The 20,092-nt window shown below is 36.8% G+C and overlaps 1 protein-coding gene across 1 annotated transcript in view; it reads right to left on the bottom strand.

Annotated features, from left to right (window-relative positions):
* LOC120527469 (zeta-sarcoglycan) overlaps nt 1–20,092 on the bottom strand; it is a 1,186,696-nt gene that overhangs the window by 549,460 nt on the left and 617,144 nt on the right. Inside the window, exon 2 of the mRNA XM_039750908.1 lies at nt 4,775–4,969. Coding sequence (XP_039606842.1) covers nt 4,775–4,969 — 195 coding nt within the window. The remainder of the gene's footprint in view (nt 1–4,774; nt 4,970–20,092) is intronic.

Below are 20,092 nucleotides of genomic sequence, written 5' to 3' on the forward strand. Positions count from 1 at the left end.
ATCCACACATCTAAAGGTCGACCCTACAACAACCAAAGGAGAAGATGGCACGGCTCTACTTAACTTTCAATTTTATTACTGGGCAGCAAATATACAAGCTATAAAAACCTGGACATTGACACAAATAGATAAACATACACAGGGTTGGTTCGCAATAGATATAAAATCCTGTAATACTTATGTATATTCCTTGCTTTGTGCCCCAGTAAACACAAGTTATTGTCAGTATACTAATAACCCACTCTGAATATGAAACAAATGTAGGAAATAGTTCAGGATAGAGAAGCTTTTATCTGTGGCACCTCTGCACAATAACCACCCTTTTCCATCCTGGAAAATGTATGGGATTAAATCACTTAAAGTTTTGTAAATAGATAATGTCTTTGCATCCTACGAACAATTACACTCCAAATTTAGTTTCCAATCAACACATTTGTTTCACTTTTTCCAAATCAGAAACTTTGCTAAACAAAACCTGCCCAATTTTCCTCCCCTCCCACCCACTTCTATTCTGGGAGAAATATTGATCAGTCTTGAGAACTCAGACAGCATTTCTATCATATATTAAAACATTTAAAAGTTCCTTGCTTTCAAAGATCCCAGAGTACAGTGGGAAAATGATCTCTTACTCAACATTTCAGGAAAGGAGTGGAAGGCAGCCATGCACAGAATTCACTTTAGCTCCATATCTGCAAAGCATATTTAAAATCTTTTATCAAGCACATCTATCTTGTTTAAACTTGTCCAAAATGTAAATGTGTACCTGCGAACATTGCAATCGAGCTCCAGCCTCACTAGGCTTCATGTTTTGTTTTTGTTTCAAATTAACATCATTCTGGACCAAAATCTTTAAATGCCTATCAGACAGCCTTGATGTCATGATCACTCATAACCCATTAACAGCTGTGTTTTGGTGTACTTCCAGATTGGCTTGAAGTGGACAAGGAAACAACAAACTGTAATTGTCTTTACTTCATTACTTGCACATAGAATTACATTGGTCAACTGCTCCTCTGTTGAAAACTTCTCTTCTTTTTGGCCGCATACACTGTCAGCATGGCACTGCCAGATCAAAACACTAGCGTGGAAAATTACCTGTGTACTGAAGTGAGTTTAGCTGCAGGTGGATGTTCCTGTCCCACTTTATGGTGCCAAGCAGAGTTGTGTTGAAGTGCAGCAGTTTAGCCAGCGAATGCAACATGAAAACGTTAACTGTTGTTAGGGTTCTACCTTTGTCCAGAAACAGTTTTATGACCACAGTCTCGAAAAGTCTTTCTCCAGTGGGACGACTGGGATCTTTTCGCAAATAAGGAGTAGCATTGCACATGTACATGCAAATCTGTTGTTTTTTACATGTTCTGCAAGGGTGTCTTTGTCAAAGTGCAAATGTCGCATGATAGTCTGATAGTGGTCACGGGACACTGTACAACAAATAGTTCGGAGCATGCGTCAACCACGGCACCAACTGTGGTCATCGCTGTTCTTTTAAAAAGAACAGAGATAAACACTATCAACTCAGAGAGAGAGAGGCAGGTTCATTGTACCACATAAATATCACTGACAGAATAAAAGAATAAAGTAGCCAAAATTTACACCGGGTGTTACAGACTCAAATCAAATGTATGTTTTTATTGTATTTTAGTAATAATAATAGCAGCTCATTACTCAAAACACGGACCACCTGGAGTCGAATCAGCAACCTTTTGGTTATAATGCAGCAGTTCTTACCTTTGCACCATTCAAGAAGACATACCAACTTTCTGTCAATTGACATTTGAGCTTGAGTTTTAAACTCGTTGACAGCAACATGTAAATTGAATGTTTTTTTTTTCTTCTGTTATATTCTTGAATAAAAGTGCACATTTGTTTGATATTTATACTAAATTATTACTATAACATGGAAAAAGTTTCTGTTTTAGGAATGTGTTCAGCATTTCTTGCCTCGCATTTCCTGTCATCCTATATTTACCCAGATCATTGTAGACACAGAACACACATGAAATGCATGTATTCCAATTAATGATATATTATTTACCCTATACCCTAACTCCAGGCACCTCCCTCACACCCTTGCGCTCTGAGAATTTTGTGGCTGATTCAGCTCCGTCAGTGTCAGGAGGGTGGGATAGCAGGCTGCTTGTGCTGACCGATGCATTTGCAAAACAAAGACACTGATGGAGAGGTTCAAATGAATGTATTGTTTCCCAGGATTACAACTTTTTTCATGAGCTTCAGGGATTCTAGTGTTAAACACTGGGCATCTTGCCAGTTTAAAAATCTTCCTTATCGAATTTGATGTAGGAAGTGTCCAGCCATCTCTATTAGAGAAACAGGGTCCATTTCAGGAAGCTCGTTTGAGCCATTATTATCAAAGACCTTTCAAATCCTATTGGGGAACACTTCACATTCCCTGATCACAGAGACACTGATCTTTATCTTTGTGGTCATTTGCAGGACTTTAAAGACACTTTTCAAATAAAAACAGAAGAAGCTAAGCTCATTCTCAGCCTGGGATCACATATTTCTCCAAATTGTAATGACTAGGCTAATTTTGTAATTTCACCTTTCATTTTCTCTGATGGCACCTTTTTCTCACCTACTCTGAATTTTTCTCTTTTTATCTGCCCTGTCTTTGTTTGAAACAAAAAGACCTCCTATATATTTGAACTATTTTTCAGTTGCACACCTGATGTAGGATATAAAGCCAAAACTTTGTTGTCTTCAACCTTCTTTCCTCTTTAGCAAGGAAATACCAATTACCATTTTTTAAATAGATGCACACCAATGCAGCCCTGCACTAACTCTAATTAATACATCAACTAACAGTGTCAATTCAAAACATACAACAGCTGTATCAACTATATAATAAAATGCTAAGGTCTGTGTGGATTTCTAGTCCTTTAGAGTAATCTTTTTGGTTAGTTTGACTTTGGTGATGCGATCAAAATAGGAAGTGCAAGTATGAGGCACACAAGGAGGAGAAAAGACATAGGAGGCACACTGTGAGTTGCCTTCAGCTTTCATGTTCAAAGATGGGAAGTATAAAAGCTGACAGAAGGCAAGCAAAGCACCTCAAATTGACAGAGTCTGAGAAACAGGCTTTATGGAAATGTTCTCAAAAGACTGAACACTGGTCAAGAGAGGTTCAGATGCACGATGATACATAAGGAAGCACTGAAGGTATCCATAGAGTAAGAGATATCATTAATATAATTCTATTACCTGTCTTCGAGAAGTAACATATAATATAGTATAATTTTGATTTTTGTCACTTCATATTACCTTTTAAAATTACCTTACTATTAAAAGTTGATGGGTCACCCAAAAATATGTCTAGTTCTTAACTCTGGTTTTATCCATCTTTTTGGCCTTGCAGATAATATAAATAATTCTATTTCACTGTCAAGTAATAAATTAATTGTGAAGAAACTGCTGTGAATAGTACCGTATATGCTCCAATAGTGGCCCCCGGCGTTTATTTGCAAAACTAGCCTCGGCTCCCGGCACTTAATAGAGTCCGACTGCAATTAGAGACTGGACATTATTAAAAAAAAACCTTCAGAACGCAATATTTTTTTCGCGCGTGTCGGTACATGTAGGTACACAAAAATATTGGCTAATATTACAAACAGCTACTTTTATTTGAATTTCATGCTGCATAAGACTATTAAAGATAAATGTCAATGTCTTTCTGTACCTTTCGCTGCTATTCGTCGTCCGAATCCACAATGACAGCTTTGTTGTTGTCCAGTTCACTATCGTCTTCCTCCTTTTCTAAGTTTGTCTGTATTTTTGTCAATCCGGCACGAAAATGAAGCAGTTTCAGAAACCGGTATATCCGTATTTCTTATATATGCAACGTGCTGATATGCACATGTATTACACACGCAAAGATACAGACGCTTACAATGTACACTAGTAGGCAAATATGTACACTAGTAGGCTACTATTTGGCCACGTCCCCTCTGAAGCCTGGCGCTTATTAGAGACCAGCGACAATAAGAGACTCTGCGTTTATTGGAGCATATACGGTATACAACCTGTTTGTGTAAAAATAATAATGTATGTTGTTCATTTTAGTAGCAGGAAAATATTAAATACTGTATTGTTAACAAAGTAATCTATGCAAAGATTTGTACAGGCGCATTAAAGAATAGGAACAATATTCTTTATAATATTCTTTTTTGCAATTAGGTTCAATCAAATACTATACTTTTTAGTTTATTTCATAAATACATCAACATACAATGCAGAATACATTTATAGGTGCATTTATTATGGGCTATTGGGTCAACTGCCCTCAATCCTAAAGTGGCAGGTGGCAAACCAGAACAAAAAGAAAAGTTATACTACTAAAATTGATATGAAAAGTACATGCATTTAAGTCTATACATTGCTAAAGGGTACTTGACCTGTCAATTAACAAAAAGTCTATGGTGAGTGTGACAACAAAATCATAATTTTACCAAAGCATTCCCATAAAACACATAGATTTATTTCATAGTAAACTGTCTAGCCCAATACTGTATAATCAAAAAATTTGATGCAATCAGTTTTGAATCATTTGACACCAATAACCAGTCTCTGAACTCAAGCAATAAGTGTTGCCAAGGCTGTAGAATGAGTTCAAATTGAATAATAATAATAATATTTAGGTTCTTACTGTGGCAGTACAGTGGTATTCTCAAGTAAAACTTATATTGTATATGTGACAAAGAAAGAACTACAAAGTGAATAATAGTAAAAGTATAAAAAAATGCAATTTATTACTTACCACTGTGAAATTCATGACTTTTAGAATCCATATAGTTAAAGCCAAATTTACTATCATTATAACCAGTAGCAACAGAACAAAGAAGTATAAACATCTTTTCCTCCAGCCATATATACCCACAGGATATGCAGGAGCACTTCCAGGTCTCTGAAGATTATTTGGCTGTGAAGCCAAAATGTACTGCTCCTGGGTCATCTAAAAGTAAACAGAAAGCTGATTTAAGTAGGGCTATAATGCATTGACAGTTATATTGAGAAATGCATTACTCTAATTTCCACCAGATGCAAATAACTGTAAATACATTTGTATGCCAATTAAATGTTAAAGGCACAACTATCAACATTAGAACCAATACTCATTTAATTACTTTCCTATATCTGATAAAATGCTAACATCAACAAACAGATCAATCAACCATTTTTAATCAAATTATCTTTATTTCAGCTTGTACAATATGTACCTTTGCAATGACAGTGATTGTCACTTATACTTTCTAGTTGTGCTTGTGGGTTTAGGGGTGCAAGGTTTCTTCTGATCTTACGAAAATGATTGCTAGGGTGGGCTATGTGTCTTTCTTCACCTTGAATGGGATGATGCAATTACATAAAAGAGACTATAATACCTTTTTTAAACATGTTTTCACAATAGGCATTGACTTAACAAGATAACATAACATTCTCAAGGCTACTAATTCCAATTCAAGGTCGCACTGTGACAGAAACTATCCCACCAACATCGGGCACAAGCCAGGTGCCAGTCCAATGCACAATCCACTTGTGCACACACCTACCTTTGGACTAAGTGGAATCATCAAGTAATGTATACTCATGCTGGACATTTAGACAAATGAAGAACCTGCATTTTCAACCTAGCCTGTGGCAAGGACCATACACTGCATCATGGTGCAGCCCACTTAACTAGGTGTAGTATGCACAAATAGTATTCTTAAAGTTACTTACAGGATTAGTAAAGTACATGTCTAATATCCATGGTCTGCATGGTACTGTAAAATACAGTAAGTGCTATTGTCAGAAAATCGTTTGAATAATGAACAACATTTTTGCCTTGATAATATTAATGTAATGAACATGCATTTTGCAAAACAGCATATTTTAAACTTAAAAAGTAATTTAAAAATTGAGGGTTTATAAAGAAAACTCATACATTTCAGAGAAAAGCTTTTAGCTCAGTTTGATAAATCTTATAACTTATGTCTCATTCCTACTGTTTTAGGATGGATTTTTTTACTTGCTATAAATGTAATTGTAAATATAATTCTTTTATTTTTACTAAAGCTGAAATTACTTCTCCAAAACCCATTTTATATACTTACTTCTTTGTAATGCAAATACATTATGCAAGTTCAGGCAAAAAATGATATTTTTCATTATCTACAGTTTATGTAAAAAGCATTTTGGAAATACCTTTTAAATTTAAAATCTTTTCCTGAATGTATGGACTTTGATTCTGATGAATCACATCCCCAGTGATGAATATGATCACTGATGGACAACTATACCAGATGAGCTTAAACATAATGGCAGTAAAAGCATTTACCACAACAATGAAGTTTTCTAATTTTAATATTTCATAATTTAGAATCTATTAATTGTGTGAGATATTGTATGCGACAGTGGGAGGTCGAAGTTTTAATCATAGGACCCCAAAGCTGTGGAATGATCAGCTTGCTAATATAAGAGATACTCAACCAGTCTCAGCTGTTAAATCCAGGCTGAAGGCTGAGTCCTTTAATCTAGAATAGCCTGACTAGAGCTGCTGATTAGTTGTGCATACTGCATCTATGTTTGTTTGGCATTTGTATAAAAATATAAATAATACAAAATTGTAACTAACCCTTCTGTATTCTGCTTCTTTTCTTGGTATCTTGATATGGCATTTGGTGCCACTGCTCTACTGTCTATGGATATCTCAGATATTGAGCACATTGGAATCATCAGTTGGCAAGCATCAAATTGGACATCCCACCACAGACTCAGTTATAGAATGTCCAGGAAGGGGTACGTGGCTAGTTGGGTGAGGTCTCTAGGACTCTGACTGTATCTTTGTCTTTGACGTCCTCTCTTATAATTTTCATCTTCCCCATTATTAACTGGCCGTAGTTCAACAATTAATTAATGGGCAGATATTACTGGTTGACTTTATCGTTAATCAGTTTCTAGTTTGTTTTTAGGTGGCACAGTGGTAGCGCTGCTGCCTCGCAGTTAGGAGACCCAGGTCCTCCCTGCGTGGACTTTGCATGTTCTCCCCGTGTCTGCATGGGTTTCCTCCGGGTGCTCCGGTTCTCTCCCACAGTCCAAACACATGCAGAATAGGTGCATTGGCAATTCTGAATTGTCCCTAGAGTGTGTGTGTGTGTGCCCTGTGTTGGGCTGGCACCCTGCCCAGGGTTTGTTTCCTGCCTTGAGGTTGTGAGCGCATTTATATACTTTTAAAGCAGTTTCCCCAGGTTTGCCGATGGTGAGACTGTTCTGGAGAAGCTGGTTGTCAAATTAAAATGCTTTGGTGGCTTATTTGAAGGGCCTGACTTTTCAAGTCAAGTCAAGTGGGCTTTATTATCATGCCATCTATTCACATACCTTGGTACATTATACAGTGGTAGGAAATTATATTTCTCAGGGCCACAGTGCAATATTTTGAATAACAAATATGACAATATAACGGGGTGGGGTATTGTCACGGTAATTGTATAAAAGGTGCAGAACAATATCTATACAAATCAGCATAGTCAAACTGCAATCAGTGATGAGCTCCTTTTATAGCTCAATTGGTACTCCATTCATTATACAGTAAAAATTAAAGACTAATAAAAGTGAAAATATAAAACATAAAAGTCTAAGCGTGGATTTCCATGCAACTGCAAACTACTGATCACCAATGCTTCTTATCCCAATTGAAGGGGCTTAAGAAATGTTGCCTGTTGAATTTGCAAAAAATGCATACACTAAATATGTGAAGTTGACTTAGATGAGTTCTGAAAGACTTATGGATATAACTTTTGCCAAATGTGTCTTTTGCTTGTGAATTGTTTTTCATTTATACATATTTTACAAGATTTATTTTTCATTTGACATGGCATGATTTGATACTAAAACAAGTCATGTTCAATAAATAAAAAAAAAAAAAAAGTGATTTGGAGTTATATGTAGCAGAGCATAATTATGATATTATAGCAATAACGGAAACCTGGCTAAATAACAAAGATGGGGATTAACATAGAGGGATACACATTTTTTAGGAAGGATAGAGAGAACAGAAAAGGAGGTGAGGTTGCTGTTTATGCCAAACAGGGTTTAAATGTAAGACCTCTTCAGTTGGATGATGAGTCCCATCTTAGTGAGGACATGGGCTTCACCTGGAAAATATTAGGGAAACAGGTCTCATTTTAGGAGTGTGTTATAGACCATCCAATTCAGAAAGTAATTTCAACACACCTCTTTTTAGTAATATCAAAAAGCGAAGTTTACAGGGGGATATTATAGTCATGGGAGACTTTAAGAGTGGCGTTCCACAGGGGTCAGTGCTAGGGCGGCTGCTATTTTTAATATATATAAATGATTTAGATAGGAATATAAGTAACAAGCTGGTTAAGTTTGCAGATGATACCAAGCTAGGTGGATTAGCAGATAATTTAGAATCTGTTATATCATTACAGAAGGACTTGAATAGCATACAAGCGAACACGGAGATGGCAAGTGACATCATCCATTCCGCAGTTGCTAAGTTACAAACGCAGCACCCTGAGGCACTTGTGCTAATCGCTGGAGACTTTAACCATGTAACGCTGGACAAAACATTACCTGCCTTCTCCCAGTATGTCGATTGTAACATTCGGGAAACAGGACTATCGACCTACTGTATGCAAACGTTAAAGACGCATACAGCGCCACCCCACTGCCTGCACTTGGGAAAGCAGATCATAACCTGGTTCTGCTTCAGCCTCAATACAAACCAAGAGTGAGGGCGCTACCTACAACTACACGCTCATTCAGGAAGTTGTCCCCTGAAGCAGAGCAGGCTCTGAGAGACTGCTTTGGAACTACAGACTGGGATATATTGCTTGGGTCACATAGTGAGAACACTGAAGAGGCTGTTGAATGCACAACTGACTACATCAACTTCTGTATGGACATTGTAGTTCCAGTAAGAACAGTATGCTGCTATGCTAACAACAAGCCATGGGTTACAAGTGACATCAAGGGCCTTTTGAACCAGAAGAAAAGGGCTTTTAAAGGTGGTGATAAGCATGAGCTCAAGTGCGTGCAGAAGGAACTCCGAGTCCAGCTCAGGGCGGCAAAAGAGCAGTACAGGAGAAAGCTGGAGCAGAAGTTGCAGAACAACAGCATGAAGGAAGTGTGGGATGGGATGAAGATTATCACTGGCTGCAGCTCAAAGCGGGGTGCCGCCATCGAGACAGACGTGGAGAGAGCAAACCAAATGAACAACTTCTTTAATAGGTTTGATCACAGTAACCCACTCTCACCTCGAGTACTGCATCCTCCAACCATCCTTCTGCTGATACCAGCATAGGTGAGACATCCCCACCCACAATTACAGCAGCCCAGGTGAGCAGAGAGCTGAAAAGACTTTGTGCCAGCAAAGCAGCGGGTCCAGATGGTGTATCGCCACGATTGCTGAAGGCCTGTGCGTTGGAACTGGGGAGTCCTCTACAGCGCATCTTCAACCTGAGCCTGGAACAGGGAGAGTCCCAAGGCTTTGGAAAACATCTTGTATCACTCCTGTCCCAAAGGTATCACGTCCTAGTGAGCTGAATGACTTCCGGCCTGTTGCTCTGACGTCACATCTGATGAAGACCATGGAGCGGCTGCTGCTTCACCACCTGAGGCCACAGGTCCGCCACGCCCTCGACCCTCTGCAGTTCGCATACCAGGAGAAGGTGGGAGCGGAGGATGCCATCATCTATATGCTTCACGATCCCTCTCCCACCTGGACAGAGGCAGTGGTGCTGTAAGAATTAGGTTTTGGACTTCTCTAGCGCCTTCAACACCATCCAACCTCTGCTCCTTAGAGACAAGCTGACTGAGATGGGAGTAGACTCACACCTGGTGGCATGGATTGTGGACTATCTTACAGACAGACCTCAATATGTGCGTCTTGGGAACTGCAGGTCTGACATTGTGTGCAGCAATACAGGGCGCCGAGGGGACTGTACTTTCTCGGTCCTGTTCAATCTATATACATCAGACTTCCAATATGACTCGGGTCCTGCCACGTGCAAAAGTTCGCTGATGACACTGCTATTGTGGGCTGCATCAGGAGTGGGCAGGAGGAGGAGTACAGAAAGTTAATCAAAGACTTTGTTAAATGGTGCGACTCAAACCACTTACACCTTAACACCAGCAAGACCAAGGAGCTGGTGGTGGATTTTAGGAGGCCCAGGCCCCTCATGGACCCTGTGATCATCAGAGGTGACTGTGTGCAGAGGGTGCAGACCTTTAAATATCTGGGAGTGCAGCTGGATGACAAATTGGACTGGACTGCCAAAACTGATGCTCTATGTAAGAAAGGCCAGAGCAGACTATACTTTCTGAGAAGGTTGGCATCCTTCAACATCTGCAGTAAGATGCTGCAGATGTTCTACCAGACGGTTGTGGCGAGTGCCCTCTTCTACGCGGTGGTGTGCTGGGGTGGCAGCATAAAGATGAAAGACGCCTCACGCCTGGACAAACTTGTTAAGAAGGCAGGCTCTATTGTAGGATTAAAGTTGGACAGTTTAACATCTGTGGCAGAGTGACGGGCATTAAGCAAACTCCTGTCAATCATGAATAATCCACTGCATCCACTTAACAGTGTCATCTCCAGGCAGAGGAGTAGCTTCAGTGACAGACTTTTGTCACTGTCCTGCTCCACTGACAGACTGAGGAGATCGTTCCTCCCCACACTATGCGACTCTTCAATTCCACCCGGGGGAGTAAATGCTAACATTAATTTTATTTTAATTTTTTTAAATTTTTATTACTATTTAATTTAATATTGTTTCTTTGTATCAGTATACTGCTGCTGGATTATGTGAATTTCCCCTTGGGATTAATAAAGTATCTATCTATCTATCTATCTATCTATCTATCTATCTATCTATCTATCTATCTATCTATCTATCTATCTATCTATCTATCTATCTATCTACAGGCTTGGGCAGATTTGTTGCAGATGAAATTTAATGTCAGTAAATGTAAAGTATTACACATAGGACGTAAAAATGTTAGGTTTGAATACACAATGGGCGGTCGGAAAATCGAGAGTACACCTTATGAGAAGGATTTAGGAGTCATAGTGGACTCTAAGCTATCGACTTCCCGACAGTGTTCAAAAGCCATTAAGAAGGCTAACAGAATGTTAAATTATATAGCACGATGTGTGGAGTACAAGTCCAAGGAGGTTATGCTCAACCTTTATAATTCACTGGTGAGGCCTCATCTTGAATACTGTATGCAGTTTTAGTCACCAGGCTATAAAAAGGACATAGCAGCACTAGAAAAGGTCCAGAGAACAGTGACTAGGCTGATTCCAGGGCTACAAGGGTTGAATTATGAGGAAAGATTAAAAGAGCTAAACCTATACAGTTTAAGCAAAAGAAGATTAAGAGGTGACATGATTGAAGTGTTTAAAATTATGAAGGGAATTAGAACAGTGAATCGAGACTATTTTAAAATGAGTTCATCAAGAACACAGGGACATAGTTGGAAACTTGTTAAGGGTAAATTATGCACAAACATTAGGAAGTTTTTCTTTACACAAAGAACAATAGACACTTGAAATAAGCTACCAAGTAGTGTGGTAGACAGTAAGACGTTAGGGACGTTCAAAACTCGACTTGATGTTTTCTTGGAAGAAATAAGTGGATAGGACTGGCAAACTTTGTTGGGCTGAACGGCCTGTTCTCGTCTAGAGTGTTCTAATGTTCTAACTGCCTTGGTAACCTGACTTATGGAATGGACACTTGGATGTTAACTAAAGCTGATACTAAACATTTGGCGACATGTCAGATGGGAGACAGAGAATGATGCTGCCAGATAATATTAGAGAGAATGGAACCTACTGTACTGTCAAGGACCATATTCATGCCCTACTCTGATTTTGTGGAGTTATTAATTTAAGAGTATTTTATCAAGGAAAAGCAGGCATTGTGGATGCTCTCTGTACACTACTGGATAATTTACATGTAGATTACGTGACAAGAGTAACTTGATATATTTCTTGGACATTTTAATATTGTGTGCTGCTGTTCACTGTTATCCCCTTTCTGACCCCATTGATGTGCAATGTATTATACACTTTGTTGCCTCCATTCTTACTGAAAACATGGCATTCAGTTGTTTTATTGCTACCACTACAAACAATAAGGGGTAAGTAACAACCAAAAAAAAAATTTTTTTGTTGGAATAGTCCTTTAAAGTTTTACATGTTAAATTTACAGTATATAGCTTTGTGTGATGCAAATATCAACACAAGACTTTAATGTTGAGAAAAAAATAAAATAATAATAATATGTATTTTTAACCAATATAAAATGCACTGCATAAACTGTTCTGAAATGCAGCTTAAAAACAACTGCTGACACGACCCCTGTCAAATTAAATGTTAAGAAGCAAAGGGATTGGTTGTGGACTTTAAGAATGGTATAAGATCCCTCTTTCCTTTATAAATCAGTAGCCATATGGCAGAAGTAGTGGCAAATTTCTAATTTCTGGGCAACATCACTGCCAGCATTCCAACATGGGAGTTCTAGCACTCTGACAAATACCCTATGGTAAAGAAAGATCAGCTAAAGATGTTCTTTATGGGACAGTTAACAGAATCTTGAGTGTGATAGTAAGAAATAACCGTGTTCCATTATCAAAACTGTTTTCACCATTTCCATCTGTTGTGTATGACAATTTCCCCATGAAGGACAGGAATCAAGTAGAAAGTGGTATAAATCCAATTAGATGTTTTCAATCCTAATGCATGTCTTCCATCTATAGAAAACCCTTAGGTATGTCAAAACCACAGCTACCAGATTTTCTAAGCTGTGAGTGCTTAAACTCAACCTATTTGTCTTAATTGTCTACATTAATCTAATTTAATAAATATGTCTAATTTTGTTTGTGGTTAAATTAGTTGTTTATGGGTTGTTGGTTAATTATAATTACTATTGTCCTTTTGTTGTATCTTTATATGGATGTTTTATTTATATGATGTTCCCTAAATCAAATTGCTTTGTTAATGCAGTATTTTCTCTCCAACACTGCAAACAGCTGCTGTATAGAATCTGGACCACCCCATAACACATCATATTTAAAATTGTCTTGCCTACTAACTGTCCTGCAAGATAGGTCTACATTTTGACCTTACTGCTCAGTTTCTAATAAGCACTCTATGTCTTTCAAAATAATTGTTTTCCTTAAAGTTGTAAAATGACAATCACTTAAAAATGAAATGATTTAAATGAAATTATGCAATATTTAACTGGTGATAGAAACAGATGAGATATAATTCAAATAATTATTCTGATAAAGACTCATGTCTACAGCAGTCCTACAGAAAAGCTGCTGGATTCTTTTAGTCATGCTCAGTCACATTAGCAGCAAACACAAGCACAACTGATAAGTAAAACTGTGGTCATAACGACAGGAGAGATATTAAAATGTTATTTTAGTCAATATTTAGTTTAAGCTAGTGTCAATTTCATGACAGCCCCCAGTAAACAGTGTACTACTTCGTGAAATAATTACAAAAGACTTTGGCCTTAAACCAGTTTGGCTGAAATGTTAAGCAATGAGTGAGAAAACAGAGTCCCTGATGGTCACAGTCTAAATTAAAAGAAAGTAGCGTTTTTTATTGTACACTAATTAATAATTAACTGTAAATGACAATTTGATATGTGTTTTGGGCTGTCTTAGCTCCCTTGCATAGTGTTAAAAGTAAACATGGGAATGAAGGCAGCCAAAATAGTAGCCTAATGTTTGTTTCTCTAAGCGTTCTTTGTCAAGACACTGTGGAAAGAATTTATGCTCACTGAATGCAAATAATTCCTGTGATAATCCTGGCAAGACTTTTTTTTTCACAAATATGAACAATAAAATACCATTAAGAGATTAACTATATAATTTCAATTTCCCATGTTCTGTCAGAATATATATTATTAAATGTAAAGAAAATGGCAATTTCTACTGCACTTACAGGATTTTGTATTTTTGGTACATATGTGATCAATTTTGATGTTAAGCTACACACTGATTAATTTGACTTTATTTACATCTGATTAAATTGTCTGAGAGTGTTATGAGAACTATATAAACTCAATATGCAGGCCACCTTAGGAGAAACCTACTTGTACTTTAATCTTCTCACAACCTCAGGGCAGTGGTGAGATGCATTCACATGTTTGAATCTAAATGTTTCTGGCCATATACAATCAGGAAAAATCTGAAATACCTACCTACATTTACAAATTAAAGAGAAATGACTTCAAAAAGCAAAACTAAATACACATAGGCTTATGTATTTTAAAAGAAATGGCAACTAGAGCTGGCTCCTGCCTTAAACCTTGGCTTCTTACATTTCAATGCTAGATAAAATGGACTAAGAAAATGGATGGATGGATGGATAAACTTTTTATTACACATTTCTATTTTTGTTTATCATTTTTCCTCCTACACTATCAAGACTTTTAACTATTTTTTGATTTTCACAAAATCTTAGTACTGCATACTGCAGACAAAACTTAAAACAAAACAGTGTATACTATTTTAACAAAATTAAGCATATATATGTACAAGTTACAGTAAAGTATTTTGAATCAATTAAAGACAACTATTATTTTATTTAGTCCTTTTCTGTAGTGAAACCCACTTTACTAAAATTGTTTTCTTGTAATTTTACAGGTACAGGTTAAATGGCTTGCTCAAGGTCACTCAGTGAGTCAGAGGATAAAACTGAAACATAATGTTTAAAGTCAAGTGCTTTAGCTACTTCACCATACTGCTCTAAATTACACCGTTCAGGTCATTAAATATTATCCGCCTAGTAAGTGCACTGGCTTATTCCAGTTCAGGGGTACATCAAGACAGAGCAAATAAATATCTCCATTCAACTCTGCATACAGAATCAGAAAAACCACAATGGACACTGACAGGTTCTGTATCTATACTGTTCTAACATCCATCAGAAAAAAAGGCAAAAAAGACAAAAAGAATCTGCCTAAAAAAGGCAATCCAAGTTGAACAAGTCCCAGTATGCAATCCCAATAATAGCATCTACAAAACGGAAGCAAAAAAATCCAATACTTACAACAATGTTCTCAATAGAAGTTCAATGGATCACTGAAGTATCTGCTCTCATTTTCAAAATATAAAAGGGTGGCCTCTTTTGGGCTCCACCCACAAAACACAGCAGAACAAAAAAAATACATGGCCACATAATACTAACAAATTAAATAATTAACAAAAATAGAGTGAAAGAAAAACATAATCTTAAATAAAGGGAAACAAAAAACTTAAATAACACAAGATAAGAACTTAATGAACAGCAAAGATATTAAATATTCAAGAAATAAACTTAAGCCAGGGCAATAACCATGGCTAAACCATAACAGAAATGCTTAACCTATTAGATTTGCATGAACCTTAGCTCTAATCCTGACATTGGTGTTTAATAGGGATATTGGTAAATAAGATGCATTCTGTATTTCTTGGGAATGGATTCATGGATACGTACTTCTAGCACAATTTTTTAGACAGAAACTTTCTCTCTCTTGCTTCACGTATTAACTGACTGAATTGACTGGACAGTAACCAGTGGTAACACTTTTTTATTTCTGTTTTTAAGGATTTAACAGCTTCTGAAACGGAGTAAGACCTTTACATTTGAACTTTTTTTACATTTAGAAGAGTGCATTGTTTCTTACTAAGTCAATATGAAATTGTATTAAAATATTATACTGTACTTCAACCCTTTCTCACTGTTACATTAAATATGGTGGAACAATTATTATATGTTATATGTTAGCTATCTTTGTGTACTGTAAATTCAATTTGGGTGTTCCTACAGTAAATTTCAGGTTTGTGTCTGTCTCCTTCAAAGTGACGCATAATTCCAAAATAAACTTCACATTTGATTGGCTTAATCCATCACATGACACTTTTACAATATTCTTTTATTTCTCTGATGAGTTTTCTTTGTCATGTGTCAAAAACTGTATCATAGCATTTGTCTAAACCACAGCTGTTAATATAAACAAATTCAATATCTGTATTTTTTAAAGCATGTCCTGTTATTGTATTGTGTAATGTTGCAGCCTGACAGTACTTGGACTTTGGTTAAATTCCTTGTTATCAATGTCTTTAAGTTCATGTGAACTTCCCCAAGAGACTAACAGTATAAACACAAACTCCTAAACTAACTGACACTTTCATCATGGCCGGTTTCATGTTTTGTATCTGATTACGGCCAAGACATGCTCCAGCTCCTTGTGACCCCAGCCAGTATAAGGCATGCTCAAAAAAGTTGATTGGATACAGAGATATTCAATTAATATTTAAACTCAATGATACCTATTCCATATTTATTTAGAGTTCCATGATTACACGAAGAAAGAGGTAAGGGAACAATTATCCCCTTCTTATAAAAAATATTACTGAAGTCCCACACAGTTTCTTCAGGAGATTAAAAATAAGCAGTCACAAAATTACACAGAAATAATGTTTCTGTGTTTGACATGACATCAAGGGAGCTGCATCATAAGATGTATGCTGTCATATCCCTCATTGATGAGAAGGTGAGTACATAAAGCAGGGTTTCCTTATTAAAGCATTTATGGAGATCACTGTGAACAGCCTGTAGATCTTAGTATTTTTGAATTACCCGTGACCAACATACAAGTCATATACAAAGAATGATTGATAGATAGAAATGTGTTTGCCCCTAGGGGAAAATTTGGCTTTTTTACACAAACCCCTTATATACTGTAGTAAGATAGATGTAAAAGATGAGAAGAAGAAAGACTTTAAAGCAACAAGGAAGGATTGCAATACTTTGTTGTAAAAATATGCCAGGGTCAGATGGATTTCAGAAGTGCCTACCTGTTATTTTCATCATGTATGTATATGAATGGGTAAAAACCCACATGTCCTAAAATTAAAACATTAAAGTGACATTAAAATGAGTGATTGTGGCCTATACAGTATATCCATCTTTTTAATTAAAATCTGTGTCACAACATGTACCAGGTCAATGAAAAGGAGAAAGATCTAGGCCCTAATCAGTTGGGCTCTTTTTGTGCGGAGGGCAGCTTCCAGGTGTCTAGCCTGGACCCCAAAGAGACTGAAAATGAGGCCAAGAGTGGGAGTTCATTTACATTAGTTTAAATTAAAAAGTAAAATCAAGGGATCCTTTGTCAACTTCATCAAAAGTTTTCACACACAGACTCCAAGTGTCACCCCAGCACCAATACCACCCAGCTACGTGATACCGCAAAAGCTGTGTGCAGAAGACCATTCTAACAATGCTCCCAACTTGAGGAAGCTGATAATTGAGCTGGGGCTGAGTATGAAAGCAAAGACAGAAATGAATACAAGACTATAGAAAGATTTTAATGATTTGCCTGAGAAGATGAAATATTGAGGTAACACTTATGAATGGTAACACAGGAATAACCTATAAGTAATTAAAGGCACTAGAAGACGAAAATTAGAGAATAAATTAATGAGTCTGAACCTCAACTGGATGTGAAACATACTGTATATTCACGATGCAAGAGGGAAACAAGATGACCACCACCAGCAATGGAAGAATATCTGCCTAAGAAACACACTATAATACATTTATGGAGTCTGATGTTAGATCAAGAAGGAAAAATGTGAGACTACTGGAAACACAGGAACCTGGCAATCCAGTGAAATTCACAACAAAATCTGGGGTGGATGAGTTCAGAGAAAAACATATAAATTGTACGTGCATATCACTGTTCCAGAAATTAGATCCTGAGATGCTTTATGGTTATATATAATAGAATCTGGAATAAAGAAAATGTGCTTCTTCACATAAGAGAAATGGAGATTGTGTTTGATATCAGAAGATACTGTACATTTATTTCCAGATTATTCTGAAGCAAAAGCCAGGCATCATATACTGCCTTTTGTTTGTACCTATGTAATGTATGCAATTGTGGATGGTTGCACACATATCTACAACTCTTCAGAGTTGAACAAAAAATGAGATTTAACTTTGTTATGATGAATATTATACATTAATTTACAAAAGATGCAGATTATATTGCTCTAAAATACAAATATGTAAATGTGGTTAGTGTAAATGTTGACATGCATATTTCTTATTTTAATTCCTCCTGAAGTCTTTATTTTCATACTTTTCAATACATAATTTACTATATTCAATAACTAATTAAAACATCCTCAGATGATAATCCGCATATGATGGACTTTTGCTCTAAGTATGTTTTCCTACTTTGAACCCATCTCTTCATAGTCATGCTTATCCTGCCTGATTTATGACACTTGCAGTATTCTTTACTTTCTCAAAAACACTATGCCTTAATTGACAGCTTTCTGATGGTACTGCACTGTGGTTGCCTTTAGCATAACCTCTAGAAATGTTCTGCAAGCATGTGATACAGCTGATTAGACACTATTTTGACACCCAAGCTCAGCTTGACATCATGTGAAAGAAACTATCTGTCTTTTTAATGAACATCTAAGAAAGTTTATTAAGAGAACTACAAACATTAAGCAGTGAAGCTGTACATTTTACTGTTAATTGCACTTTACTTAATACCAAATGGAGAATTACCAGCTGCATTAAATATTAATTCAACAGCTGGGACTAAAACAGTGAGAGTAATAACATTCAGAAATATTTGTTAATGCACACGAGCAGGAAAAGGTTTATTTTTTTAACTAGTAATATTTTTAGCCGATTGTGATAAAAGTTATAGGAAATCTATAAAGTATGAAAGAGTTTATGCTTTTCACTATGACGTGGATTTATAATATATATTTATTATTTCTGTTGATTCCCTGATTTGGCATACTTAAAACTTAAACTCCATTATACCCTTATTTCTGTTGGAAAGGCCATAATAAACATTCATTATGTTCAAATGGCATTTTTCCACCACTTATTATGCATTAATGCCAAAGCTTATTTCTGCCCAGTCTTACTACAAATAAAATTTTACAGCTGGTTCATTCTAGTCATTACAGATCCCACAAATTCTAACCTTTGCAGTTTAAGTAAAAGAGGAACAGTTTATTGCATATGGATTAATTGTTTGATGAGATTGTAAAATAACAATACCTTTTCACTTTAAATTACTAACCGTTTAAATTAGCTTTAAAGATTATTTTCAATAGAACATAAACTTAAATCAGCTCAGAATTTAACAATAGGCCTGAGAGCAAATTTGCTCCAGAATTGATTTCAGCTTGCTTTTAGAATTTTTTTTTAGATGTGAAAGATAAAAGTTGTCCACACAATATGCTTAATATGTGTTTTGTATATTAATTAGACATTTTCTTAATACCCTTAGATTGGCATTTGCCTTTGTGATAAGAGGTCTATGGTGAAAGGCAGTTTTTAAATAACTGGGACTCCCGGAGTGTGTAGGCACACTTCCGAGAGGTCACGCGCCACTCTGAGTTTGATTAGTGTGCTTGGCTGATTACTCATTCTGATGCAAATGGAGGCCAGCACTTGTACCCAATTGGGGCTATAAAGGGAGCCTGCATGGCAAAGGAAGAAAACAAAAAGCCCAAAGGAAGAAGAAGAAAGAGAAAGGAATAAAAAATGAAGATTAAGGAAAGAGAGTGTGCGAGGCTTCTGGAAGCAACCAGGGAGTGTGGAGCTGACCCAGACGGGCACAAATGGTGGCAGCAGTGGTATGAGCCAGTGGCAGTGTGGAATGAAGATTGGGGAAGAAATAGCAGATGGGATTGGTGTCTGACTATTTTAAAGAATCCCTGCACCCAAGCCAGAAGAGGACTTTTTAGGCTTTTTAACTTTTGGACTATTTATTTACTGCTGGTTTTATTGCCTTTTAAAGTTCTTATTCTTTTAATGTCCTGTTTTTAGAATGGTAGACGTGAGCTTTGTTTTATTGTGGGGTCTGTTTTAACATTTCTATTATTGTAAGGGTGCAGTGATAGACCCATACCACGGATCTTACCCACCAGATGCACTGGGTTGGTTGGATTGTGGATGCTTCTAGTGCAACTGGCAGCTTGTGGGGAGAGGTGTGTAATAAGAAGTCCTTGGAGAAGCACGATCTTTAATTAATCGGGA

This window comes from Polypterus senegalus, chromosome 4 (genome assembly GCF_016835505.1).
Source record: "Polypterus senegalus isolate Bchr_013 chromosome 4, ASM1683550v1, whole genome shotgun sequence".
Lineage (NCBI taxonomy): Eukaryota > Metazoa > Chordata > Cladistia > Polypteriformes > Polypteridae > Polypterus > Polypterus senegalus.